We start from the raw sequence: 27,128 nt of genomic DNA, 5'->3' as shown, positions 1-27,128 counted from the left end.
CGTATGTCAGAGTTATCAGATTGTACACTTGAAATATGTGTAGGTCAATTATGACTCAATAAAGCTATTTTGAAAAAGAATTTATTAATTTGAAAGAGATCGAATGAGCATGAATCGGGGGGAGTGGCAGAGGGAGAGGGAGAAGCAGGCTCCCAGCTGAGCGGGAAGCCCAATGTAGGGCTTGATCCCAGGACCCTGGGATCATGACCTGAGCTGAAACCAGAGACTTCACTGACTGAGCCACCTAGATGCCCCTCAGTGAAGCTATTTTTAAAAAAGTATTCTTATAAAGTGATATATGGCTTCTACATTTATTAGGTGGCAGTTGGAGTCATGGATTTTGCCAGTGTTTAATTCTTATCCTCCAGTAATATTTTAGCTTGCGAAACATGGCACGTAGGAAGAACAATGTGAAGGGAGGTTAGCACCACAGTATATTCTTTAAGTTTATGATGAACATAAAAAGGATCATAATCAGAGTAAGTCATTACTAAGATATTACGTATTATTTTTTGAACCTTCAAGTATAATAAGTATGGAATGCGGAACAGACATGGTCCCCCCGTCCCCTTCTAGCAATTTGCAAAGAACCAAGAGTCTGGTTGACATTTGAACAGTTCTCTATATTTCTATAATACCTTTGCGGAAGGCTTTTTAGTATGTTATCAAAACGACCTGTCACCCCTTATGAAAATGTTTTTAAAATTGTAAAAAGAAATTAACCCTCTTAATAATATCATTTCTTTAATTTTTTGTAACTAGATTGAAATCTCAGCTCTCGAATTTTCTACGTGTCTTCAAAAGTTCCTCTAGTAGGAAAGAAGGTCCGCCACTCAACCTGCATAGGGATGGGGAGGAATTCCTTTGACCCCCAGGCCAGTTATCTGTTAAAAAAAGAAAAGAGAAAAACTTTTCTGAAAGGTAGTTCACAAGTAGTTTTCAAAAGCATTTTTATGATTCATGATAATATATTTAGCCACCAACTATCCTGGCTTTATTTCCTATCTTAGAAAGGAACTACTTGAGTGGCGCCTGGGTGGCTCAGTGGTTTAAGCCACTGCCTTCAGCTCAGGTCATGATCTCAGGGTTGTGGGATCGAGTCCCGCATGGGGCTCTCTGCTTGGCAGGGAGCCTGCTTCTCTCTCATTCTCTCTGCCTGCCTCTCTGCCTACTTGTTATCTCTGTGAAAGAAATAAATGAAATCTTAAAAAAAAAAAGGAACTACTTGATTAGGGCAGGTTGAATCAAATTCTCACATTGATAATAGTCCAACTGGGAACCATCTGCCATTAATTTAGATTTTTTAAAGCTTTTATTTATTTATTTATCTGACAGAGAGAGAGTGAGACAGAGACAGCAAGAAAGAAGGAATACAGGCAGGCGGAGTGGGAGAGGCAGAAGCAGGCTTCCTGCTTAGCAGGCAGCCCAGTGGGGGTTCTGGCCCCAGGACCCCAGGATCCTGGGATCATGACCTGAGCTGGAGGCAAGACGCTTAACCAACTGAGTCACCCAGGCGACCCTAGCCAAGACAGTTTTGGAAAAGGACAAAATTGGAGAAATCACACTACCCAGTTTTAAAACTAATTAATAGGGACAGAAATCAGATCAGTGTTTTCCTGGGGATGAAGGCAGACATACAGAGGGACCAAAGGAAAGGATTACCAAGGGACACTGGGCAAGTCTTGGGGTGGTGGACAGATTCGTTATCTTGCTTGTGGTGTTGGTTTCCTTAATGTACGTATGTCAGGGGCGCCTGGGTGGCTCAGTGGATTAAGCCGCTGCCTTCGGCTCGGGTCATGATCTCAGGGTCCTGAGATCGAGCCCCGCGTTGGGCTCTCTGCTCCGCAGGGAGCCTGCTTCCTCCTCTCTCTCTGCCTGCCTCTCTGCCTACTTGTGATCTCTCTCTCTGTCAAATAAATTAAAAAAAAAAAGAATGTACGTATGTCAGAGTTATCAGATTGTACACTTGAAATATGTGTAGGTCAATTATGACTCAATAAAGCTATTTTGAAAAAAACTTTATTTATTTGAAAGAGATCGAATGAGCATGAATGGGGGGGGGGAGTAGCAGAGGGAGAGGGAGAAGCAGGCTCCCAGCTGAGCGGGAAGCCCAAAATAGGGCTTGATCCCAGAACCCTGGGATCATGACCTGAGCTGCAACTAGAGACTTCACTGACTGAGCCACCTAGATGCCCCTCAGTAAAGCTATTTTTAAAAAAGTATTCTTATAAAGTGATATATGGCTTCTACATTTATTAGGTGGCAGTTGGAGTCATGGATTTTGCCAGTGTTTAATTCTTATCCTCCAGTACTATTTTAGCTTGCGATACATGGCACGTAGGAAGAACAATGTGAAGGGAGGTTAGCACCGCAGTATATTCTTTAAGTTTATGATGAAAATAAAAAGGAACATAATCAGAGTAAGTCATTACTAAGATATTACGTATTATTTTTTGAACCTTCAAGTATAATAAGTATGGAATGCGTAGCAGACATGGTCCCCCCGTCCCCTTCTAGCAATTTGCAAAGAACCACGAGGCTGGTTGACATTTGAATAGTTCTCTATATTTCTATAATACATTTGCGGAAGGCTTTTTAGTATGTTATCAAAACGACCCGTCGTTATGAAAATGTTTTAAAAATTGTAAGAAGAAATTAACCCTCTTAATAATATCATTTAATTTTTTGTAACTAGATTGAAATTGCAGCTCTCGAATTTTCTACGCGTCTTCGAAATTTCCTCCAGTAGGAAAGAAGGCCCGCCACTCATCCCGCATAAGGATAGGGAGGAATTCCTTTGACCCCCAGGCCAGTTATCTGTTAAAAAGAAAAGAGAAAAACTTTTCTGAAAGGTAGTTCACAAGTATTTTTCAAAAGCATTTTTTTGATTCTTGATAATATATTCAGCCACTAATTGTCCTTGTTCTATTTCCTACTTAAAAAGGAACTACTTGATTAGGGCAGGTTGAACTCAAATATTCACACTTATAATAATCCAACTAGCAACCATCTGTCATTAATTTGGATTTTTTAAGCTTTTATTTATTTATTTATTTATCTGACAGAGAGAGAGAGTGAGAGAGAGACAGCAAGAAAGAAGGAATATACGCAGGCGGAATGGGAGAGGGTGAAGCAGGCTTCCCGCTGAGGAGGCCGCCCAGTGGGGGTTCTGGTCCCAGGACCCCCAGGACCCTGGGATCATGACCTGACCTGAAGGCAGATGCTGAATTACTGAACCACCCAGGTACCCCAATTAACTTGGATTTACAAGTGAATTTATTTATACCAACTTCGTATTTCTTTTCTTTTTTCAAAGATTTTATTTGTCAGAGATCGAGGGAGTTAGCACAAGCAAGGGGAGTGGCAGGGAGAGGGATAAGCAGGCTTCCTGCTCAGCAGGATCAATGCCAGGCTGGATCCTAGGACTTGGGATCATGACCTGAGCCAAAGTCAGATGCTTAACCGAATCACTCAGGCGTATTGCAAAGTAGGCTAAACATTATCTTGGACTTACAGTCTAGGAAATCTAAATAAAAAATCTAGCATGGTGAGCTTAAAAATGGGTGGTTTGGTTAAGCCTCTGCCTTTGGCTCAGGTCATGATCTCAGGGTCTTGAGATCAAGCCCTGTGTCAGGGTTTTCTCTTTCCCCCTCTGTCCTCCCTGCCCAACTTGTATGTGCACATACACACCCATATGTGCTCACTCGTTCGTGCTCTCCTGCTAAAAAAATGCTAAATAGAATTATGTTTTGGAAGTAAGAAAAAGCACTCATCGGGTCACCTGGGTGGCTCAGTCACTTGGGTGTCTGCATTTGGCTCATGATCCCTGGGTGGATCCAACCCTGCATCGGGCTCCCTGCTCAGTGGGGAATCTGCTTCTCCTTCTCCCTTTACCCCTCTCCCTGCTCATGCTCTCTCTCTCTCTCGTCGTCTCAAATAAATAAAAGAAAAAAAAGAAAATGCAGTAATCACTCAGTTACATAGCCAAGGATCTCCCACCTCACCCTCAAAGTAAAAGAAAGAGCCAGATCACCTTGAAGATCCCACCAGCTTCAGGCTGTTGCAGAAGACCCTCGGGGTCCATTCCGTCCCGTGCACAGGTCACATACATTTCAGAGTAGTCCTTCCCTCCAAAGCAGCACGAAGTTGTTTTAACAACAGGCAACTTCACAGTTTGGAGTCTTTTCCCTAGATCACCAAATATTTTATTGAAAGCCCAGCTCTAGCAAATTTCCAACCTGCACAACCATTCAGGACCTCTTGCAGAAGATCAGCGAAATTCAAAAAGCGTTGTGGAGGTCATTTAACCAACCTTCCCTGACAATCTGTTTCAGCCAAAAAGACTTACCTCCACAGGAAAAGAAGTTCTGACTCTAAGTTTGGGGTGCTATCTTGGGCCTTTATTTCCAAAGTTATTCTACTGAGACCTCTGAATGTATCTCTAGATAACATTATCAGTAATGAAGTTTCTCTAGTTGCTAGTGTCTCATTTTTTCTAGACACGGCAGGGATTTTTTTTTTTTTTTTAATTTTGCTGCAGGCCTACCTGTCTCAGGGTCTAAACGAATCACTCTCCCTCCATTGTAACAGGCTACCCAGAGCTTCCCTTCCGCATCGATACACATCCCATCTGGAATTTGCTCTTCTTTCTCCAGCTTGTAAATACTTCTGCGGTTGGCTAGGGTTAGAAAAACAAACACACACACACACAACAAAACAATAGGCCACTCAATGCTGAGCCTCAGACCAGGAGCTCTCCAGCTGACTGTAAATCCTCATCACCTTTGCTGATCCGGAGTCTGGCATGCAGGATAGTTCAGAAGAATTCCTAACTCTAGAAACAAAAACGTCCAGGGCGCGTGGGTGGCTCAGCCGCTTCAGCATCTGCCTTCGGCTCAGGTCATGATCCCGGGGTCCCGGGATGGAGCCCTGCCTTGGGCTCTCTGCTCAGCAGAGAGGCTGCTTCTCCCTCTCCCTCTGCCTGCCACTCCCCCTGCTTGTGCTCTCTTTCTCAGATAAAAAAATAAAATCTTAAAAAAATTTTTTTTAATCAGGATTTTCCTCTGTTTGAACTGGAATTAATTTTTTTTATTTGTTTATTTACAGCATAACAGTGTTCATTGTTTTGGCCTCACACCCAGTGCTCCATGCAGTACGTGCCCTCCCTATTACCCACCACCTGGTTCCTCAACCTCCCACCCCCCCCCCCGCCCCTTCAAAACCCTCTGGTTGTTTTTCAGAGTCCATAGTCTCTCATGGTTCATCTCCCCTTCCAGTTTCCCTCAAATCCCTCTCCTCTCCATCTCCCCATGTCCTCCATGTTATTTGTTATGCTCCACAAATAAGTGAGACCATATGATACTTGACTCTTTCTGCTTGACTTATTTCGCTCAGCATACACAAAACAGATAATCCTATCAAAAAATGGGCAGAAGATATGAACAGACACTTCTCCAGCGAAGACATACAAACGGCTATCAGACACATGAAAAAATGTTCATCATCACTAGCCATCAGGGAGATTCAAATTAAAACCACATTGAGATACCACCTGACCCCAGTTAGAATGGCCAAAATTAGCAAGACAGGAAACAACGTGTGTTGGAGAGGATGTGGAGAAAGGGGAACCCTCTGACACTGTTGGTGGGAATGCAAGTTAGTGCAGCCACTTTGGAGAACAGTGTGGAGATTCCTGAAGAAATTAAGAATAGAGCTTCCCTATGACCCTGCAATTGCACTGCTGGGTATTTACCCCAAAGATACAGATGTAGTGAAAAGAAGGGCCATCTGTACCCCAATGTTTATTGCAGCAATGGCTAAAAAAATTTTTTTTTAAAAATAAAACAAAAATGTCCAGAAACATGAGTGGGCACTCCTCAACTAAGAATTTTTTTTACCACATGATTTGGGGGTGATTACACTCTCTTTGGTTTGGGTACAGACATATTTGTCTAAGCAGGAAAAAAGTAGAATTCTTTATTTAAGATTTTATTTATTTATTTGACAGAGAGAGAGAGCACAAGCAGGAGGAGCAGCAAGCGGAGGGAGAGGGCGAAGCAGGGAGCCTGACACCCGACGTGGGGTTGGATCCCAGGACTCTGGGATCATGACCTGAGGTGAAGGCAGATGCTTAATGACTGAGCCACCCAGGCGCCCCTAGAATTCTTAATAAAATAACAGTAGTTCTTTTTGAGGTTGAGCCGAACTGAAACCCTGCATACCCTCCTCGGGGACTTTTCGGTCTGCGGTTAGACCTTTGCTATTTTCCTTATAAAAATGCCGACTTTGATTAACTCCAAGATCTAGAAGGCCACTTAATGGTACCATGTGAACGGTTCCTATGCAAAAACTAGTAAGACGTGTGTGTTCTGTTTCTGTCTGACCGAATGTTCCAAAATCATCCTATCAAAACATAATATTAAAGAGCTTATTTCTGAAAGGAGGGGTGTTCTGGAGCCCACTGGCTGGCCTGAAAGGGGGGAATCACAGTTTATACAAATAAACAAACAAACCCCCAAAACCCCATCAAACCCCAGAGGAACTTTACACTACAAAATCCAGGTCATTATAGTAACTGCATCGAGGTATAGTGAAACAAAAAATGTTAAAAACCATGTGTCAGTAAAAATGGGTAAAAACAGTCATAAAAAAGGCACTCTATATTTCAAAGCAAAACATCTGTACTGAAATAACCTGTCTCTCGTTAAATCTACACGCGAGGCTTGTGATTTTTTTCCCCTCAAGTCATTTTTATTACTGCGTTTGTTCTCGCGGTTTGGCACCTTTCACGAAACAGTTTCAAGTGCTCCCTCCTAAGTTCTTCTCAAGAATTTCTTCCCTCCCAGTTTCCAACTACAGCTCATGTCGAACCCACTGCCGGAACTGAACACTCGGCAGCTACTGTTTAAACTCTTCTACTTGGGAAGATCATTAATTCGTCTCTGAGCAGTTCCCTCTGCTTAACTCAAGGACATAGGAGCAACCCCCCAACCTTAGCTTTCCGTTCCTTTTTCTCATTCTGCTGTGCATTATCTGCCGACAGGTGCCTCTAGTAGGACAGGATCCATTGCATGGTGAGTCCCTTTCGAGGGACGGTGGCAAGAAGCGGGGGCGCGGGGGGAGGATCTATCCCTATTTTGCCAACGGTGGCCAGAGTCAGGTGTGCCGAGGGCGCTGGTCTGATTGGCAGCCTAGTCGAGTCTGGACAATTATGACTCTACTGGAATGATCACATCTGCCATTTCCTTCATTTGACAAGTAAGGGCCTTTCCATGTGAGTCGAGGAAGAAGAGGCAGCTTCCCAGCTACCCACATATGAAAAAAAAAATCCCAGCAGTATTAAGAAGAATAACGAAAAAATACGTACAGATCTTTCCTGTCTGTAGGTCATAGTCAAAGGCATCTACTGAGTAGGACAGGCTGTCGATGTAATAGAAGATTTTGTGGTCCAGGGACCAATCCAAACCATTGGAGATGTCCACCTGGTCAAAATACTTTTCCACGTGGTGGTCAGGAAAGAGGGAGTACAGGGACCCCTGGTGCCGCTCCAGAACCGCGGGGGCCGTCTCCTCTGCCATGGTGCCTACAAGACCCCAAAAGCACTGAGTTTAGCTGCACAGCACCTTGTCCCATGCCCTACAGCACCTTTTATGACCAGGGTTCCTTTCCCATCATGAAGTCAAGGAAAACTAAGGACGACTGGGTGGCTCAGTCGGTTAAGCGTCAGCCTTTGGCTCAGGTCATGATCCCAGTGTCCTGGGATCGAGTCTCACATGGCCTCCCTGTTCAGGGGTGAGCCCATCTCTCCCTCTGCCTCTGCCCCTCCCCACTGCTTGTTCTCTCTCCTCTCATTCTCTCTCTCTCTCTGTCAAAATAAATAAATAAAATATTTGTAAAAAACCTATTCTATTCAAGGAAACTATTCTGCAATCCCAATCTGGGTCCTTTATTTAAAAAAAAAAAAAAGACAACTGCCTTGCTTATGATGCCAATGAAAATTACACCAACAGGTCTGGTTCCGGATAAGAAGGAGTCCATTTCCACCAACCCCACTTTCTCCCACTGAGTGCAACTGTACAATCTGGACAAAACACCCAGTGGGCTATTTGAGAAACTCTGACAAGTAAAAATATCGGGCAGCTCAGGGAAGACCAGCGGAATTTGCAGTGCTGCCTAACTGGTGGCGAGTTCTCCATTTTTTCCTCCAGTGTGTCCCAGCCTGACCTCAATGCAGCCTCCAACTTGGAAGCGAGCACCGTGGTGAAGACAGAGAGCCAAGAGAAACCCTCTCGATCTGGCTCAAGGAGCAAATGAGGAAACTCCTGAGGCTCGGAGAGTGGAAGAAATGCCCTGGTTCTTTTCCACTCCTTTCTCCAGTCCGCACGCTCTGCAGCAGCAAGGGTAGTGACGGCAGAGTGGCGGGTACAAGGAAAGTGCAGGAATCAAGACTCAGGGGAAGGGGACATTCCTCTCCTGCTGGAGCTCCAAAAGGGCAGAACCAAACACTGCTGCTTTTATGCTCTCTCTCTTTCTCTCTGTCTCTCTTTCTCTCTCTCTGTCTTGCTGCTACTTGGCTCTGGAGAGAGCACTGTCCTAGAGATGGGTGGGCTCCGGCTGGAGGAATGACAAGGACAGCTCCAGGAAAATGGAAAGTACCTAGAGACAGTCAAGAGGGACGCTGTTTAGGAATGCAATTCCATAAGGTTGTTTATGAGCTCCTGGGCTCATCTCCTACTTGTACTCGCAGGACTCTGGTTTTAATTAGCATACCAAAGACTGAGAATGCAGCTGTGGTTGGAACTCCTAAGTCTCAGGGCGGCCACCCTGTGGCCCACATGGGGGCCAGATCTTAACGGTAGCTCAGAGAGAGCAGGCTAGAGCTTTTCTGGTAAACCTTCTGAACCTAAACATATACAGATAGCTCATGAGGACAAATGTATCAACATTCTCTGCAGGATTTAAAGACCAGGGTCTCAAAATAATAGTCACAAAGTCACAAATACTATCCAATATGACTTGGTAATGCAAAGAAGTCAAAACACAACAAAGGGCCAAATAAAAATTTTAGAACTGAAAAAAGAAAATAACCGAAATAGAGAAACTGCCTGGATGGATTTTGCTAGCAGGCTAGAGATGACAAAGGAAAAGAGTTAGTGTAGTGAATGACAGGTCAATAGAGATTATCCAGGGGCACTTGGCTGGCTCAGTGAGTAGAGCATGTGATTCCTGATCTTGCGGTTGTGAGTTGGAGCCCCATGTTGGGCCTAGAGATTACTTTAAAAAACCTAAAATCCTAAAAAATATAAAAAAGGAAATTATCCAATGTGGACAACATTGCAGAAAACTACAGGTTCAAGCTGAGCAAGCCCCAAACAGGAGATAGTCCCAAAGAAATCTATACCCAGACACACCAAAATCAGAATTCTGAAACCAAAGTCAAATAGAAATCCCTAAGAAAGAAAGAAAAATGACATATAACATATCAAGAATAATGATTTCAATAACTGTTGATATTTTACGAGGAGCCACGGAGGCCAGAAGGAAGTGATGCTTTTTTTTCCTTTTCCTTTTTCTTTTTCTAAAGTAGGTTCCCTGCCCAGCGCAGGGCCCAGCAGAGGGCCTTGAACTCATGACCCTGAGATCAAGAGCTGAGCTGAGATCAAGAGTCAGACACGTAATGGGACTGAGCCACCCAGACGCCCTGGAAGGCACACATTTTTCATTTGCCGAAAGAGGAAAAAACTGTCAGACTAGTATTCTATATTCAGTGAAAATATCTTTCAAGAATGAAGGTGAAATAAAGATATTCTCATATGAAGTAAAACTGGGAGAATTCACATCCAGCAGACCTGCTCTAACAGAATTGCTAAAGGGAAGGGAAATGATACCAAAAGGAAGCTTGGAACATCAGAATGAAGGAAGAACAATAGAAAGAGTAAATATAATAGGGTGTTCTTCTCCTTTAAGTTCTTGAAAATATTTCTTTTCTTTTGTTGAAGATTCCATTTTTTAAAGATTTTTAAGTAATCTCTATACCCAACATGGGGCTTGAACTCACAACCTCAAGATCAAGAGTCGCACGCTCCACCAACTGAGCCAGCCAGGCGCCCCAGTTCTTTAAAATATTTCTGATTGTTAAAAGCAAAAATTATGTTTTCTCACGGGATTTATATGTATGTCTATAAAGGGAACTATAGCATAAAGAAGTGTTAATCAAAGTGGTAAATCTTGGTTCTAGACAGACTGCAAAAAGTTAACTGTGTATTTTGCAATCCCTTCAGAAACCCTTAAAAAACTACATAGAGAGATACAGCGAAAGATCCCCATGAGTAAATTAAAATTGAATTCTAAAAGAAGGTTCACTCAACCCAAAAGGAGGCAGGAAAGGGGAAACGGGAGGAACAAAAAATACAGGGAGAAAGAAGAGAAAACAAATAACAAAATGGTAGATCTAAGTCAAAGCATATTAATAATTACACTAAATACACGAAATGTAAAGAACCTAAATACATTAAGTTATTGTTAAGACGAATTTTTTAAAAGCCCAGCTATTTGCTGGTTATAAGAAACTCATTTCAGATATAGGGATACAGATCGTGTAAAAGTGAAAGGATGGGAAAGGCTATACCACACAAATATTGATTAAAATATTAGCTGGAGGGGCTATGTTAACATCAGACAAAATATACTTAAAGCAAAGACAATTATCAGGGATACATAGAGGTCCTACATATCGCAAAAATGGTCAATTCACCAAGGGACATAGCAATCCTAAATTCGTACGTGCTTACCAACAGAGCTTCAAAATACACAAAGCCAAAATCAGAACTGAAAACAGAAATAGACAAGTCCATAATTACAGTTGGAAATGTCAGTATCCTTCTCTCAGTAACAGATACAAGTACATAGAAAAATCAATAAAGAAACAAAACTGAACAGCATCAACCAATCTAAGTGACATTTACCAAACACTCCACTCAACAGTGGCAGAGTACACGTTCTTCTCAAGGGCACATAGGATAGTCACTTAGACTTGAGTGTGATCTTGGGGAACGGAGCAGAGTTTGACTGTAATGAAGAAATTGGGAAGCTCATTTAGTATACCAAGTTCCATTTGAAATAAGAATGAGTTAAAGGAAAATGGATAAAAGTTGGGAAGCTTGAATAGCAAGCAGGAGGGTAAATCCTCCCTCCCAGGGGAGAAGGATTTCATGCAGCAGTGTCCGGCTATAGGGCAGTTGGGTTTGTTTTACTAATATTCCGTGCCCCCCCCACCCCGTCTGCCTCACAGAAAGAGATGCCTGGAACATGCATGTGAATTCCGCACTGCTTGGAAAGGGTTCTACGTCAGTGGGAAAGAACATGCCGGAGCCCTATCTAGTAGTCCACTATCTAGTAGTGGACACAGTAGTGGATGTGGTGACACCTTCAGGATTCTTCTTCTTCTTTTTAAAGATTTTATTTATTTATTTGACAGAGAAGAGAGATAGCAAGAGAGGATACACAAGCAGCGGGAGTGGGAGAGGGAGAAGTAGGCTCCCTGCTGAGCAGAGAGCCTGGCGTGGGACTCGATCTCAGGATCTCGGGATCACGACCTGAGCCAAAGGCAGATGCTTAACCACTGAGCCACCCAGGCGACTCACCTTCAGGCTTTGACCCACCACCTCAAGACTCCATCGTGCCATCAAATGACCCTACCGTTTTCTGGTCCAGGGACACCTCCTAGCACTTGCCGAAAGCTAGAACTCTCTAGAAAAAAGGTTCTTAGGTGCTTCTGGCAGATGCTCGTGACCAGTCTGCACACCCACAATTTTGCCTACAATTTTAAGGGGTCCCCTCAGGGCACAAGTTAAGACCTGGGGACTCCAGGCTAAGGACTCAGGCTTCTGAGGACACCTTTATCTTGTCTCACGAAGTGCCACAGAACTGTCAACTACAGCCATGAGGGAGAGAGAAAATCAATTTCAACAGCAGGTGGGATATCCAATCATATTTCCTTATCTTGCAGAAGGGCTTCCAACAGATTCTCATCTTGAATCTTTCAACCTGTCCTGGACTAGATCTGTGGTTTTGTCAAGCCCGGGAAGACGGGAAGAAAGCCACAGCCGGTTGCTCAGACCTTGAGTACCTTCCATGCAGAAAACAGACGGAGCCACAGCAGCAAGGTTTGAGGGGGCGGTGTGGGGAGGTGGACATAGCAGGGATTGGAATAAACTCTGGCTAACTTGTTATGAGGGGAAGTAAATGAAAACATACGTGAAATGCATTATTTAATTGGAAACTAGAGTTAACATTTACAGAAAGCTGGATGTAGGCCATTCTCCAACCAGCACAGTCAGCATTGGTTCAAGCAAGAATCATCAACAAATGTAAAACCCAAGGGAGACATTTTGATGAGGACCTGGACATTTGGTCAGTCTTAAAAGTATCTACGGGGCGCCTGGGTGGCTCAGTGGTTTAAGCCTCTGCCTTCGGCTCGGGTCCTGATCTCAGGGTCCTGGGATCGAGCCCCACATCGGGCTCTCTGCTCGGTGGAGAGCCTGCTTCCTCCTCTTTCTCTGCCTGCCTCTCTGCCTACTTGTGATCTCTGTCTGTCCAATAAATAAATAAAAAATCTTAAAAAAAAAAGTATCTCCCCCCGTGTTGTGGGGAGCCTCCAAGATGGCCACAAATGATCCCTGCCTCCCAGTGTTCACACCCTTTGGATACAGTCCCTTCTATCACCGTGTGACCAACAGCACATGACAGAAGTGACGTTCAGTCACTTCCGAGATTGGTTATAGTAAGACTGTAGCCTCTGTCTTGGATGTCCTCATTCTCTCTCTCTCTCTCATCACTTGCCCTGGGGGAAGCCATGTTCTGAGCAGCCCTAGAGAGAGGCCCAGGTGGTAAGGAACTTCCGGAAGCCTCTTGCTGGCCCCATGTGAGTGAGCCTGGATGTGAATCCTCCAGGCCGCTTGAGAGACACCAGCCCCTTTCTGAGACTACAGCCTCCGCCAACATCTTGACTGAAACTTCATGATACAGCCTTGAACTAGAACCATCTGGCTAAGTCCCATCCAGATTCTTAACCTTCAGTAACGATGTTTGTAATTTTAACGAACACTTTAAAAATGTTATTTTAAGCCACTGAATTTCAGGGTAATTTGTTACACAGCAATAGGTAACTAATAAACCCCACAACATGTTCATAAATTGCAATTAAAAATAGTAACTATGGGGGCGCCTGGGCGGCTCAGTTGGTTAAGTCTTTGACTCTTGCTTTCACCTCAGGTCGTGATCTCAGGGTCATAAGATAAAGCCCTGCCAGAGGCTTGTGCTCAGGGCGGAGCTCCTCTGCCCCTCTGCACACCACCCCCACCGTCTATCTAAAATAAATAAATAAAATCTTTGTAAAAATAGTAACGATGCAGTAGAGAAAGCTGAGAAGACCTTAACTAGGTGATCCAAACTAACATCACCCATGAGGGACATGGTGTCCAGACGAGATACCTGGAGAAAGACAGCGTGTCACCTCCGCAGTATTCTAGTGACAAATATACAGCATCAATCTAATCACAGGGAAACATCACACAAACACAAAAGGAAGAGGAACATGAGGGATGTTCTATTAAAAAGGGGGGAGTTGTGTGGGACTGTATTCTTCAAACACAGCGGTGTCATAAAAAAAAAAAACAAAACAAAACAAAGAAAGGCTATGCCCAGACGAAAGAGGTTTAAAGAGACTGTCAAATAAATGGCAATACGTAATCCTAGAATGGGTCCCGGACCGGAGGGGGGATAATGCTGTAAAGGACAGTATTTGGTTCATGGACAAAACTGGAGTACAGATAGGACATCAGTTAAAATCGTAATAATGTTGAACTTCTTTAAGTTGGTAACTGTACTGTGGTCATTTTTCTTGGGAAGAACAGGTCTTTTTTCTTGGAAAATTCCCATAGAAGTATCTTTCAGGGTTAAGACATGTGATATATGCAACTTACTTCCAAATGATTCTAGAGAAAAGCATGTTTATATACAGAGAGAGCACACAAATAGGACAAAACGTTGACGATAGGTGGATCTAGGTAAAGGGCAGATGGGTGTTGTTCATACTATTTTTACTTTTCTTTCCCTGTAAATTTGAAATTATTTACAATTTAAAAATCGCCAGCAACCATGAAACTTCTATTTGAAAGCTCATTTAGGGGCTCCTGGGATCGAGCCCCGCATCGGGCTCTCTGCTCAACGGGGAGCCTGCTTCTCCCTCTGCCTGCTGCTCCCCCTACCTGTGCTCTCTCTCTGTGTCAAATAAATAAATAAAATCTTTAAAAAAATCTTTAAAAAGAAGAAAATTTAAAAAGTCTTTTAAGTAACAAAAATTTAAAAATTTAAGAAAATAAAGCTCATTTAAACTACAAAAGTACCATGCACATTTTGGTCTCTGCCAGAGACAGAAACTTCTGAAAGGGATATTCTGAAATTTTTCTCATGGGATTTAAAACATTTTAACATTATTTTTAATTTGATTTATTACCTTTAGCAATGAAATTTTAATAGACTTTATTTATTTCTTTAGTTTTTACATTTCCGTTAAGGAAACGCTACCCCCAGTGTGGGACTTGAACTCACGACCCCAGGATCAAGAGTCACTTGCTCTGCCAACTGAGCCAGCCAGGTGCCCCTTGGGATTTTTGTTTTGTTTTGTGAAAAGCCACTCAAGTAATAATAAAGGAAGAACCCAAAACGCATTATGAGTAACATTTTCCCAGGACAACTGGGAGACTTAGCCCAAGTCCGGCTTTTCTCCCAAGCTCGGTTCACAGGGGCTGGAGATCAACTGAACCTGCGAAGTATCTCCCAGCGGGATCCACCTTCCCATCGTTGAACCGATTGTTTCTCTTGTCTGCATCTACTGAGGCCAGGGCAACTGCTGAGTGATCTTCCCAGTTCAAAGCACAGAACTTTGTCCCAACAGTGGCCACATAGCCTCCTCCCTGGCGAAGGGCCACGGAGCTGACGGGGGCATCTGCAGAAGCAAAAGCAGCAGTCAGAGGGCGGGAAGGGGGCCAGTGGCCGAGCGGCACCCTGCGGGCACCCCGCCACCTGGCATCTCATTCAGAGCAGATTCCAGCTCTTTTGGCAATGCGAGTGCCCTCTCCCTTCTGTGGAAAGCCGAAGGCTCCAGAACCGAGTATATTTGTTGAGCAGTATCCTTGGGCAGCAGAGATAGAAACGTGAATGAAACCCAACTCTTCTGGAAGCTTCCAGCATCACTGCAGCCACCATACACTGGGGCAGGCGCCACATCAAATTCAAAGGTTGGGGGGGGGTCCTTGACTGGGTAGGGGGGACAGGGGCTCCCAGGGTAGCTATCATGGAGCAAGGGATGCTTGATTCACCTGTTCTCCAGGAAATTCAGAGACACAAACCAGGCTTAGTTCTGGCAACTAGGTTTTGTGACATCTCTCCCTCCCTCTCATTCAGGACTTGTCTTTTTTAAGGGGCCCTATCTTATGTATTAAATTGAAAGTTGTGGGACGCCTAGGTGTCTGCCTTCGGCTCAGGTCATGATCCCAGGATTCTGGCACCGAGTCCTACAACAGGCTCCCTGCTCAGCGAAGAGCCAGCTTCTCCCCAAACCCTGACAAATAAATAAATAAATAAATAAAATCTTTCAAAAAAATAATTTATTTGAAAACATTTTTTAAAAAGATTTTATTTATTTATTTAACAGAGAGAGAGAGAGAGTGGAGGAGGATGAGCAGAGGGAGACTCCCAGGTGAGCGCCAAGCCCAGCTTGGGGCTCAATCCTGGGGCTCTGAGATCCTGACCTGAGCAGGTAGCTTAACGGACTGAGCCACCCAGGCGCCCCTTGGAAACATTTTCTAAGCACCTATTCAGTAAGTGCAAGGTGCTGGGTACTCTGGAAGTGGCTCTTAGCTCTAAGTCCCCTTCAGAAGTTGATTCCCACCAACGAGGGGCCCAGAGAATATGCAAGACAGTGTTGAGAGATCCCGACCTGCGCCCAGAGACTTCTGCCAGCGCACTTCTGTAAGTTCCCAAGTTAACCAATACCAGAAGCCCCTTCCATGCTTTGGGGGTGGTTCTGGATTGGGGTGGGAATATCCCCCTAACGTGTGCACCCTGGCAAAGAGAGACTAGGGAAGGCATTGGTCCCCCTTCCCCCACTTCCCCCCACCACCACCCCAGTGCCCCTGGGGCTCTGAACCCCTCTGGTCCCAGTCACTTTGCCTCTTGTCACACTCACATCCCTGGGTGAATTAAAAAGTTTTTCCCTCTTACTGAAAAAAAAAAAAAAAGTTCGAGGTCACCAGCTCTGGAATGAGACTGTCCCAAGGTCACTGGATTTCCTGGTATCTCTTCCCACTAACACAAAACAAGAAGCTTCCTTATCTCTAATCAAGCTCCTCCGCTTGGGCTATAGAATGAGAAACCCCTCCTCTGGGAGTCAAGTGGCCCTAAACAGAATCGCGGTCAAATGCCTTTGGAAATTGTCCTGAATCTTATATTGTACAGTGAACAGATAGTCCTGCTTGATGCTTTCCAAGTCTGAAAGCTCTTCTTTTTACATTCAAAGAAGGGCTCTGCCTGCTCTTTTCTTTTTTTCTTTCTTTTGCCCATTAAGGTCCTGGTCCAACCCAAGGCGGACAGCCTTTGCTGGGGTCCCCAGCCTACCGTGCCTGTGCCTCGTCAGCACCAAATGAAGACTCTCGCTCCCCACCCACAGCCAAAGAGGAAAGTACTGACCACCCCAAATTTATTCCTGGGTCCAAGTGGGAGGACACAGAGTGTGGCTAGAGAGAGCATGGCATTCCAGAAGTTTTAAAGCACATCTAGTAGCTTCAACAAGAAGTTCCCTGGGGAATGATACATCAGGTGGCCGCGCGTCCCCAGGGAAATGACGGCTGTCTGGGCAGAGCAGGGTGGGGGTTTGGGGGCCCCTTCATCCTTACCCAGGGTCACTTGCTGCACACGCTTGCTGAGCGAATCCCACCGGCAAACCTTTTTTGCGGGAATATCTACAAAGAGCAGCGAACTGGACGCCTCCTCCCACACCGGAGACTCCCCACACCGGCAATTTTCCCGCAAAACACACTCGATCTTAATGGAAGACATTGTCCACACGGAGCTGTCTGGAAGGTAGCAAGAGAGGACAGAAAATGTAGTCGCATGGAGCAAATTCAGCAAAACACATCTGGCTTAAGGCCCTGGGAAGATCCCAATACAGACCGAGTTTTTCTCAGAACTAGAAAAACACGTTCTCTCAATCAGGACAAAATAGGCACGGTGGCAGAAAGAGACTTATAGGACAGTGAAGAGCGAGCTGTTGGTCCATAATGTGAGATATCTTCTGATCGACTTACCCGGGCGTGTTTTCAAGCTATCTTTTACAAAGAGAGGAAAAAATCCCACAACACCCCAGCATCCATACCTTGATGGCAGGTGACCCTCAGAGAGCTGGCAGCTCGCGGGAGGGAAGGCCGCCCTTTATGCCTGTGCCCTAGCCCCCGAAGGTCCAGGTGCCTATGGAGGTGGGGGGAGGGCACCTCCCTCATTGGTGGCCCCTCCCCGCCTGCAGGTCACCAGCTCCCGCTGCCCTCCCCCATCCCCTGATGGTGCCGATTCCCTCCCGCTCAGCCCGCTCAAAGGCCAGAACTTTACTACTCTGCATTTTTCTAAAGTGCCTTTCTAGAAATATGGTCATCAGGGATATACACTAAATTAAACCTAACGTCCATTTGTCAGCTTGGCACAATGGAAGGGCTGGAGAAGAGGACCGGGTCTGGGCGCTACTGGAGGTACTGAAGGCCCCTCTGCTAGTTCTTGCCACCCAGGGCAGGCACCGTGCGAGTTTGGCAAGGAGACTTGAACTCCACAGGCAGGAACATTCTATGCTGGGAGTTTGGGCCAGAGTGTGACCAGCGAGCAGGGAGAAGAGAAAGAAAAATGATCGGAGAAGGAAAAAACAAAACAAAAGAAACAAAAAAAAAAACATTACCTAAGAAACCCCGTGGGAGAGGAAAACGAGGCAACTTTTCAGGGTCTCTTCTCTTTCCCAAACTCTGCCCAGATGCTGCCCCAAATCGTCTGCCTCATCACCCTTCTCCCTTTCTGCTTGGGAGTGGGTGGGCTCACCCACGGATGGGCGAATTCATGACGGGGGGGGGGGCGGAGGGGGGAGGAAAATAATCTCCGGTTTCATATTCCTTTCGAGAAATTAATTTTTTTTTTAAAGAAACACAACTCAAATCTTAAATCCCGATACCGGGATTTGGAAGCCTCGCTCGCTGTTACAATTTGGCACAGGCTCCAAAGGCCTGCAATGTTATCGATCTGAGATAAGGCACAGGATCAGACGAGAAGCGGGACTTCTCCCAATAGCGACTTTTAACCCGAGCCAGGGGCCCTGCAGCAGTCCCTCCCTGCTGCGGCTTCGGAGCCCCGCGGCCCCGCAGCGGGGAGCCGGCACGCGGCGGCAGGTGCCCGCGCAGTACCCGCGGTACCTGTGAGGCGGAGTGGCCTCGGCACAGTTGGGTCGCACCGCTGCAGCCTCGGGCGACCGCAAGGCCCCGGGAAGCTGAAGGTTGAGCCCCCCTCGTTCCTGGCCGGGCAGAGTGGAGCGCGCGCGGGGCCTGGGTCCTTGGGAGGGCAAGGGGGGAGGGGGCGAGCGGTGTCCTTCCAGCCCGCCCCAGCGATTTTTGATCGTCTGTGGTCAGACCTTTCCTCTCTGGAGGGCGGGCGGAGAGGCCGGCCAGTCCCCCGCACTCACCGGGCGGGTGACTTCCAGCAGGCGCAAAGGTCAGGCAGTGGGGCGGAAGGGCTGGGCGGGGGACGAGGCCGCTGGGCAGGTGGGTGGCAGCGGCCTGGAGCGGCGGGCTGGGGACTGCAACCCCCAACGCTGTCCCCCTCCTCCGTGGCTCCCGGAAGAATCCTACAAAGCCTCCCGGGACAGCGGGGGCGGGGAAGAGGCTTGGAGCCCGGTGAATCTAAGCCTCGGAGTTTGGACGGAGCGCTAAAGTTTATCTGTTACTTAAACAAGAAAAAATTGTTAAAATGCCTAACAGAGATTGGGGTCGAGGGTCCGGTTAAACACAAGCAGGTCAAAAAGTAAAGAACAAAGCGGTTAAACAAATCCACCCTTTTCCCAGCGGGAGAAAGAAAGACTGCTGCTGGCTGCAGGCCACCTTTTGTAAAGCGTTTTTTGTTTGTTTGTTTCTTTTTTCTTTTCGTGCGTGTGTGTGTGTGTGTGTGTGTGTGTGTGTGTTTGGGGGGGTTGTTTGTTTTTGGTGGGGGAAAAGGAAAGGTTTTATTTGATTGGGTTTAGAAAATCAAATGGAATAAATGATGCTACGCAGCGCTCAGTTTCACATTCTTCTTTGAAAGCAGACCTCGCCATCCAAATTTAAAACATTTCAAAAAATGAAGGGAGGGAGGTAAACAGGAGGGCGTTTGCCGCTGGGGGTTGGGAGCCAGGGAGTAACCATGAAGGGATTCCGGCAATTTTCTGGGGCTGATGGAGGCTATCTGGATGGACGCCTGAGTTGCACAGAAGTACGTACATGTCGAAAGTCATCTGGTGGGACACTTGAGATTTGTGCATTTTTTTTTTTTGTATGCGTTGAATCCAAGGTCAGTGCTACCTCAGCATCATTATCATTTTAATTTTTTACATAGGCTGCATGCCCAGCGTGGGTCTCAAACTCATGACCCTGACTGAGATCAAGAGTTGCCCGCTTTATCGACTGAGTCAGCCAGGGCCCTCGTGCTATCTCATTATTGATCTCTCTCTGTGGAGCATGCATTCCTGGCCTTCTGCACAATCCTGAAACCTACACTCAAATCATAATCACTGTGGCATTCCAGCTCCCTGAAATTCACGAAGGAGGAGGGGTGGCAGATTAAATGCTTCAAAGGCAGGAGGCTCTAAAGCAGGCCCGAGATGCTCAAAGTTTCAACTTAGTTAACTTAGAGTAATGGGCACTTATGGCCTCAATCATTTTGCCTTCACCCTGGGAGATGTTTAAGACAACTGCTCTCTCATGGCCCCATTTACAGATGGGAAAACATGAGCCTGCAAAGTGAGGAGAATCCCAAAGTCGTAGGTCAAGCTGGGAGAAATCTGGCAAATAGACGAAACCTTCAGTAGAGAAGTAAGAGCTTGGGGGGCTCCTGGGTGGTGCACTTGGCTGAGTTTTGACTCTTGGTTTCAGCTCATGTCATGATATCTGCGTCCTGGGATCGAGCCCCTTGCAGGTTCCCTACTCAGTGTGGAGTCTGCTTTCCCTCTTCCTCTGCCCCTCCCCGACCCCACTTGTGCTTTCTTTCTCTCTCTCTCTAAAATAAAATAAAATAAAATAAAATAAAATAAAATAAAGAAATCAGAACTTGAAGGACACTTTCTTGGGTGGGGCAAAGAGCGGGACTGTGATCTCCGGAGGCTTCTCTGGGGTTCTGTTGGGTCCTCTTCCCATCGCATGGCTTCTTCTGCCTCCTTAATGCTGACAACCCCCCAAACTGTATCTTGTCCCAGACCTCTCCCCCAAACTACAGCCCTATCGTTCAGATGCTCTAGTCAACCACACCACTGAGCTGTCGCAGAGACATCACTTTATTCTCCACGAACCCGGAGAGCGAGACCATGGTCCCACCAATAGACTGCATAAGAAGTCCCCATTTCTTGCCCAGATTGTTGTCAGCTCCCTGGAGGGCTCGTCTCCCCGCTTTGGATCTGCTGCCAAAACGCCCCCGTAGATGGCGAGTCCCACAGGGCAGGGACGCCTCTCATTCCCTCACTCACGGTGCTGACACATAGAGGCTACTCAACGACATGCTCTTCTTCTTTTCTTTTCTTTTTTTTTGGGGGGGGGAGTCAGGGAGGAGGTAACCTTATTTTTTTTTAAAGATTTTATTTATTTATTTGTCAGAGAGAGTGAGCACAGGCAGAGGCAGAAGGAGAAGCAGGCTCCCTGCTGAGCAAGGAGCCTGATGTGGGACTCGATCCCAGGACGCTGGGATCATGACCTGAGCCGAAGGCAGCCACTTAACCAACTGAGCCACTCAGGCGTCCCGAGGTAACCTTATTTAAAAAAAAATGTCAGTGTTACAGAAGAGTTGCAAGAATCCTAGGGGCACCTGGGTGGCTCAGTCATTGGGAGTCTGCTTTTGTCTCAGGTCATGATCCCAGTGTCCTGGGATCGAGCCCCTCATCAGGCGCCCTCTTCAGCAGAAAGCCTGCTTCTCCCTCTCACACTCCCCTTGCTTGTGTTCCCTCCCTCGATATCTCTCTCTGTGTGTCAAATGGGTAAATAAAATCCTTTTAAAAAATCCTATAAAGGATTCCTGATTACCCTTTACCTAGATTCCTCCAGTGTTAACAGTCTAGTGTTGCTTTGTCTCTCTCACTTACATATAAATGGAAATAAATTTTTTCCTTGATTTTTATTTGCTTCTTTCTTTGTTTATTTATTTATTTGTTTTTAAAGTAATCGCTACGCCCGACGTGGGGCTCGAACTCACAGCCCTGAGATCAAGCCTCACATGCTCTACCAGCTGAGCCAGCCAGGCACTCCAATATATTTATTTTTCTTGAATGGTTTGAGAGTAAGGTGCAGATGTGATGCTCTGTTAAATCTGAAGACTTTGGTATGTGTGTCCTGGGGGAAAAAAAAAAAAAGGACATTCTCTTCTATAACCACAGCGCAATTATCAAGATCGGCGGATTAACACTGATACAATATTACCTAGCTGAATTTCATAGATTGTCCCACGGATGTCCCTTCTAACAAAAGGAAAAAAAGGATTCCGTTCCTGAATCCAGTCCAGGGTAAAGCTTTGTGGGGAGCTGTGCTTATTCTCCTTTTAATCTGGAACAGCTCCTCAGCCTTTGTGCCGTGACATTGACATATTGGGAGTTCAAAACGTAGAATGCTCCTTCATTTGGGATTACTTGGTTTTTCCTCGTGGTTAATTCGGGTTATGTCTTTTTGGCATACTGCAATACTGCAAAAGTGATGCTGGCTTCTCCGTAGCATCTGGAGGCAAATGATGTCAATTTCTTCAATGTGGTCACAGTATGTGCTCATTGAATCTTGATAAAATATAACTTAATCATACCCAAGAGCCTATAAATCCCCTCAGACTTGCTAGTAGTACCTTCTTGACTTCAGTGATGGTCTAGCCATGTCCTCTTTCTGCTTCTTGTGTCTGAACTTGCTACTGCTTCTGCCTGGAACACTTCACTCCTCCCACTAATCCAACCCCTACCTCTGCACTGGGCTCACTCCTACTGAAGCCCAGTATCCCGTCCACCAGAAAGCCTTCACTGATCCCTCTGGCTCTCACCTGTCACCCTTACAGCATCCTGTCTTTATGTTTTATTACGATATTCACCACATTGGCTGAGAACTGTTGGTCTGTCTGTCTCTCCTGCTACATCGTGAACTCTCAGGTTAAGTCTTGGTTCTTTTCTTATGATATAAACCCCTTCGTCCAAAGATCACCTCCAGTCCAACAAATCTGGGTTTGTGGATTCCTCGCAAGAAGGGAGAACTCCCACCATGGGGGAATCATGGGATGTCTTGGTTAGAAGGTGTTAGAGAGAAACTCTTACAGGACTTGGCTTTGTATCAGGTGCCTCTGGGTTGGGTGCAAGCATTGAGGCTGTCAGGAAGTGGGGGTAGTTCTATGACTGGAGATCTTCATTCTTACGAAGGTGAGGAGAATGGAGTGACTGCTAAAGAAGCAGCACCCATTTGTATGAGCTACAAGAGGGTGATGTTGAGTCATCCGGGGGACTTGGAGGACGTTTCTGTCTTGTTCTGTCATGGACACAGAGTGCTTTTGTCTGCTGTTGGCGATCTGTGAAATTGTCCATGTTCAACAGGAGAACGCCAAGGTCTTGCTGTGAGTTCCAGGCCAGCTCGTGGACGTCGGGGGCTGCATTTCTTTCTCATTCCCATCTTTCGTCCAAGATCAATTGAAGTCAGGCCGCAGGGCATGAATCTCTATATTGTGATCATCACCGCCGCCGAGATTTTGCTGATCTGGAGGTGGCTCGGAGAAAGCCAGCCGTAGCAGGGCTTGGGCTAGTCTGTCCTGTCCCTTTGGCCACAGGGTAAATTCTTGAATCCCCTGACGTGACAGGGGCTTCACAGTGGCATCTAAGACACTGGGCAGTATGCATCGGCCAAAGGCTCCATGCGCAGTTACCAGAAACAAGATGATGATTAGTCCTTGTAATGGACCCTGGAGACAGACCAAACTCAGGCCATGTCTCAAAGTCCAGCTGGTCTCGAACCAGATGGCTTTTTCTTTTAGGCTGATCAGAAAAATTGTTCTACTTGGGGGCACCTGGCCAGCTCAGTCAGAGGAGTGTGCGACTCTTGATCTTGGGGTGGGAGGTTCAAGCCCCACCGTGGATGTAGAGATTACTTAAATAAAGGAAAGCTTTAAAAAATTGGTCTTCTTGACCGCCGTATTTATATAAGTGTAGCAAGAAGTGTTGGCTGAAACATAAACTCTCCCTTGGGTAGCCAAAAGGAAATCGAAGGTCATGAGTTTGTTCATGGCAACTCTGGCGTAATGAACGTAAACTGGCTTTGGGTGGGGGCAGGTCTTCTGGAGTAGAAACCGTGTCATTTCTGGCATCCAATAAGGTCAGAGTCAGGTTCTGGACCCCCTTTCTGCGACTGTGGGAACTCTGGCTCTTAGAGCGTGCCCGAAGACTCAGCTCGCCCTCTGGGGAGTTATCCACATTCACCCAGGCCTGCCTCTTCCGTTTGGGAAAACAGGGTCCACAGGAGGGGTGGTAGTTTCAAAAGTCTGAAAGTTTCTAAAATTTATCCCAAATATACCAGATAAGTTCACGTGTGGCAGGTGCGTATAAGTCTGGTGCCCACATGGGTAATGGAATCGTAATGGGGCACAGACCCCAGGGGTAGTCTAAGTATCATTTGGCATGAGCTGTTTATATGTCCCTCGAAATGTCCCCTCAGATAATCTCAGTTCCTGAGAACAGTGTCTCTGACGAGAACAGACTACCGTGGGCAAGGCACAAGCCCTCATTTTAGTCCCCATTCCCGGGGGCGCTAGCTTTTGCTGATCATGACCTCGGCAGAAGCATTCTGTTGATGTCAGGTCACTTGGTAGGTGACCAGAGTTTGGGATGGAAGCCGTGAGGGAAGCTTCAGAACCAGAAGTGACATCTGAAAGGAAATGAACCTTCTTCAGAGTCCATTTAAAGGAAGAATGATTAAATTTTTGTCAGTGGTTAAAATCAGAGCGGTAGCTCTGGTCTGAGAAAAACCTCCCACAGAGGGTCAAAAGTCACAGGATGAAGAGAAGGGAGAACCTAACGGAGAAGCCTGTTAGTTACTGGGAAGTGTTGTCAGAGACACTTCGGGCGCAAGCTGTCCCCTTCTGTAGCCAGCGGCTTCTGGAAGTTTCCTAGGAATCCCGTTTAGCGTCCCAGTGGAATGGCCATCCGGTAGTCAGGATAAAGTGATGTGTATCTTCCAGGTTGGGAAACACGAACTTGAGTGTCAGGGCCTCAGCGTTTTATTGCTGTGTCAGGTGCTAACAGGGCCTGATAAGGTCTTTTCCACTGAGGCTCAAGGGCAGTTTTGAGACAAAACCAGACCTTCTGCTTGGAGTCACGCAGAGGCTGCTCAGGGGGATGTTTTGGAAATGCAGCTGGGACCCGTTGGCGATAAAGCTGGACATGTGTGAGTCCCTTGTGGGGATTAGTCATATCAGCCTGTAATAGGCCAGAGCCTGGGATTGGAATTACTTTCTTTTTTTAAAAGATTTTATTTGTTTATTTGACAGAGAGAGATCACAAGTAGGCAGAGAGGCAGGTTGGGGAGGTGGGAAACAGGCTCCCCACTGAGCAGATATCCCGATGCAGGGCCCGATCCCAGAACAATGAGACCATGACCTGAGCCGAAGGCAGAGGCTTAAGCCACTGAGCCACCCCGGCGCCCCTGGAAATACTTTCTGAATGCAGGGACCAACCCGTTATTTACTTGCTAGGAAACAACCTGTGGCTCTCAGAGGGGACAGATCTCGTTGCCATCAAGGGAAACGGCAATACCGCCATACCTCAGAAGTAGTGCAGGTTCGGGTCCGGACCATTGCAACAAAGTGAATTTTGCAACACAGTGAGTCAAATGAATTTTTTCGTGTCCCAATGCACATAAAAGTGATGCGTATTCTATGATGTATGTGATAGCCTTGTCTCTGAACAAATGTACATGCCTTAATTTAAAAATGCTTTATGGCTAACACAAGCTAATTATCATCTCAGCTTTCAGTGAGTTGTAGTCACTGAGCACAGATCCCTACAGGAAATATAATAGCAATGAAAGAATTTGGAATATTATGAGAATGACCAAAACGTGGCTCAGAGACGTGAAGCAAGCGTAATGCTGTTGGAAAAACATACAATGTGGGGTTGCCACAAACCTTCAGTTTGTTAAAAAAAAAAAAATGCAAGTAAAACAAGATATGCTTGGGCGCCTGGGTGGCTCAGTCAGTTAAGCGTCTGCCTTTGGATCAGGTCATGATCTCAGGATTCTGGGATCGAGGCCTGCCTTGGGCTATCCGCTTAGCAGGAAATCTGCTTTTCCCTCTCCCTTTACCCCTCCTGTCCCCCAATTGTGGTCTCTCTCTCAAATAAATAAAGTCTTTAAGAAAACGAAAACCCAAAACCAAGTTGTGCTTGTATGTTGGGCCATGGATGTTTAAGGGGTTTCTGAGAGCTGATAATTTGGGCTTTAGAATTCCATTAGTTGCCTACACTTTTCCTGAATTTATGCATAAGGACAGTGCCGTTCTAGAAAATAAGAGTAAAAAATTACTCCATGGAACAACAAAAAATTGTTCCATGGCTAGAGTTTTGCATCTGTTTGTTACTTAGAAACTGTCCAGGCATCCAAACATAACTTATCAATTAACTTAATCATTTATCAAACCGATGGTTACCAGAGGGGAGGTGGGGGGCGATGGGTGAACCAGGGGATGGGGATTAAGGAGGGCGCGTGTTCTGATGAGCACCAGGTGTTGTAAGAAGTGCTGAATCACTAAATTCTAAACCTGAGACTAATATTATACTGTATGCTAACTAATTGGTATTTACTTATTTTATTTTTTTAAAGATTTATTTATTTATTTGAGAGAGAAAGAGAGACAGAGAGCACAAGTGGGAGGGGCAGAGAGAGAGACAATCCTAAGCAGACCCCACGCTGAGCAGGGAGCCTGACTCCAGGCTTGATCTTACCACTCTGAGATCATGACCTGAGCCAAAATCAAGAAGCCTACACTTAGGGTCGCCTGGGTGGCTCAGATGGTTAAGTTCTTTCAGTACTTTAAAGTCATTACTCTAGGGACACACATGTGGTTCAGTCTGTTAAGCGACTGCCTTCGGCTTGTGTCATGGTCTCCAGGGTGTGGGGATCAGCACCCCCCCATTGGGCTCCTGGCTCAGCGGGGAGCCTGCTTCTCCCTCTCCCTCTGCTGCTCACTCTCTCACTCTCTCTGTCAAATAAATAAATAAAATCTTTAAAAAAATATCCAACGCTTAACCACTGCACCACCCAGGTGCTCCAACAAACCGGAATTTAAATAAAAACTTGGGAAAGAAACCCTTAATCATTTACCCAAGGTCTTAAAAGTTAGAATGCAGAAATTTCAATTTCAGCTAACATGTTAAATCTTTGTGCTTCATAGCAATTTAAAAAGTTAATAAAATTAAACTCTAAAAAATCATTTCATTTTGTTGTTAATATATACGTTTAATATATACATTTCACCCTTGAACAACACGGATTTGAACCGTGCGGGTTCACTTATACGTGACTTTCTTTTTTTGATAAATACAGTACTGTAAATGTATTTTCTCTTAGGATTTTTCTCAATAACACTGTCTTTTCTCCAGCTTTAAGAATTCAGTATGTAATACATAGAACATACAAAATACGTGTTAATCAGTAAGGCTTCTGGTCAATAGTAAGTTCTTAGTAGTTATGGTGTTGGGGAGTCAAAGTTATATGTGGGTTTTTGTGTGGGGGGGGTGGGTGGCCTAACCCCTGCATTGTTCAAGGGTCAACTGTACACACACACACACACAC

The 27,128-nt window shown here is 45.7% G+C and overlaps 1 protein-coding gene across 3 annotated transcripts; it reads right to left on the bottom strand.

Moving 5' to 3' along the window:
* Positions 1-2,543: 2,543 nt before the first annotated feature.
* RGN (regucalcin) lies at positions 2,544-18,909 on the bottom strand. 3 transcript variants are annotated; one of them, XM_045996272.1, is made up of 7 exons: positions 18,773-18,909; positions 16,956-17,135; positions 14,825-15,007; positions 7,367-7,582; positions 4,547-4,678; positions 4,034-4,188; positions 2,544-2,817 (listed from the first exon to the last, which is right to left on the bottom strand). In XM_045996272.1, the coding sequence occupies exons 2-7, from the start codon at positions 17,116-17,118 to the stop codon at positions 2,767-2,769; spliced, it is 900 nt and encodes a 299-aa protein (XP_045852228.1). In that variant the 5' UTR covers positions 17,119-17,135; positions 18,773-18,909; the 3' UTR covers positions 2,544-2,766. The 3 variants fall into 3 exon arrangements, with proteins under 3 accessions (XP_045852228.1, XP_045852230.1, XP_045852229.1); XM_045996274.1 differs by lacking the exon at positions 18,773-18,909 and adding an exon at positions 18,507-18,685; XM_045996273.1 differs by lacking the exon at positions 18,773-18,909 and adding an exon at positions 17,435-17,546.
* Between the last annotated feature and the right edge of the window lie 8,219 nt (positions 18,910-27,128).

Source organism: Meles meles, chromosome X, assembly GCF_922984935.1.
Source record: "Meles meles chromosome X, mMelMel3.1 paternal haplotype, whole genome shotgun sequence".
In the NCBI taxonomy this organism is placed as follows: Eukaryota; Metazoa; Chordata; class Mammalia; order Carnivora; family Mustelidae; genus Meles; species Meles meles.
The sequence above is the reverse complement of the archived record's forward strand: the minus strand, read 5'-3'. Positions and strand labels throughout refer to the sequence as shown.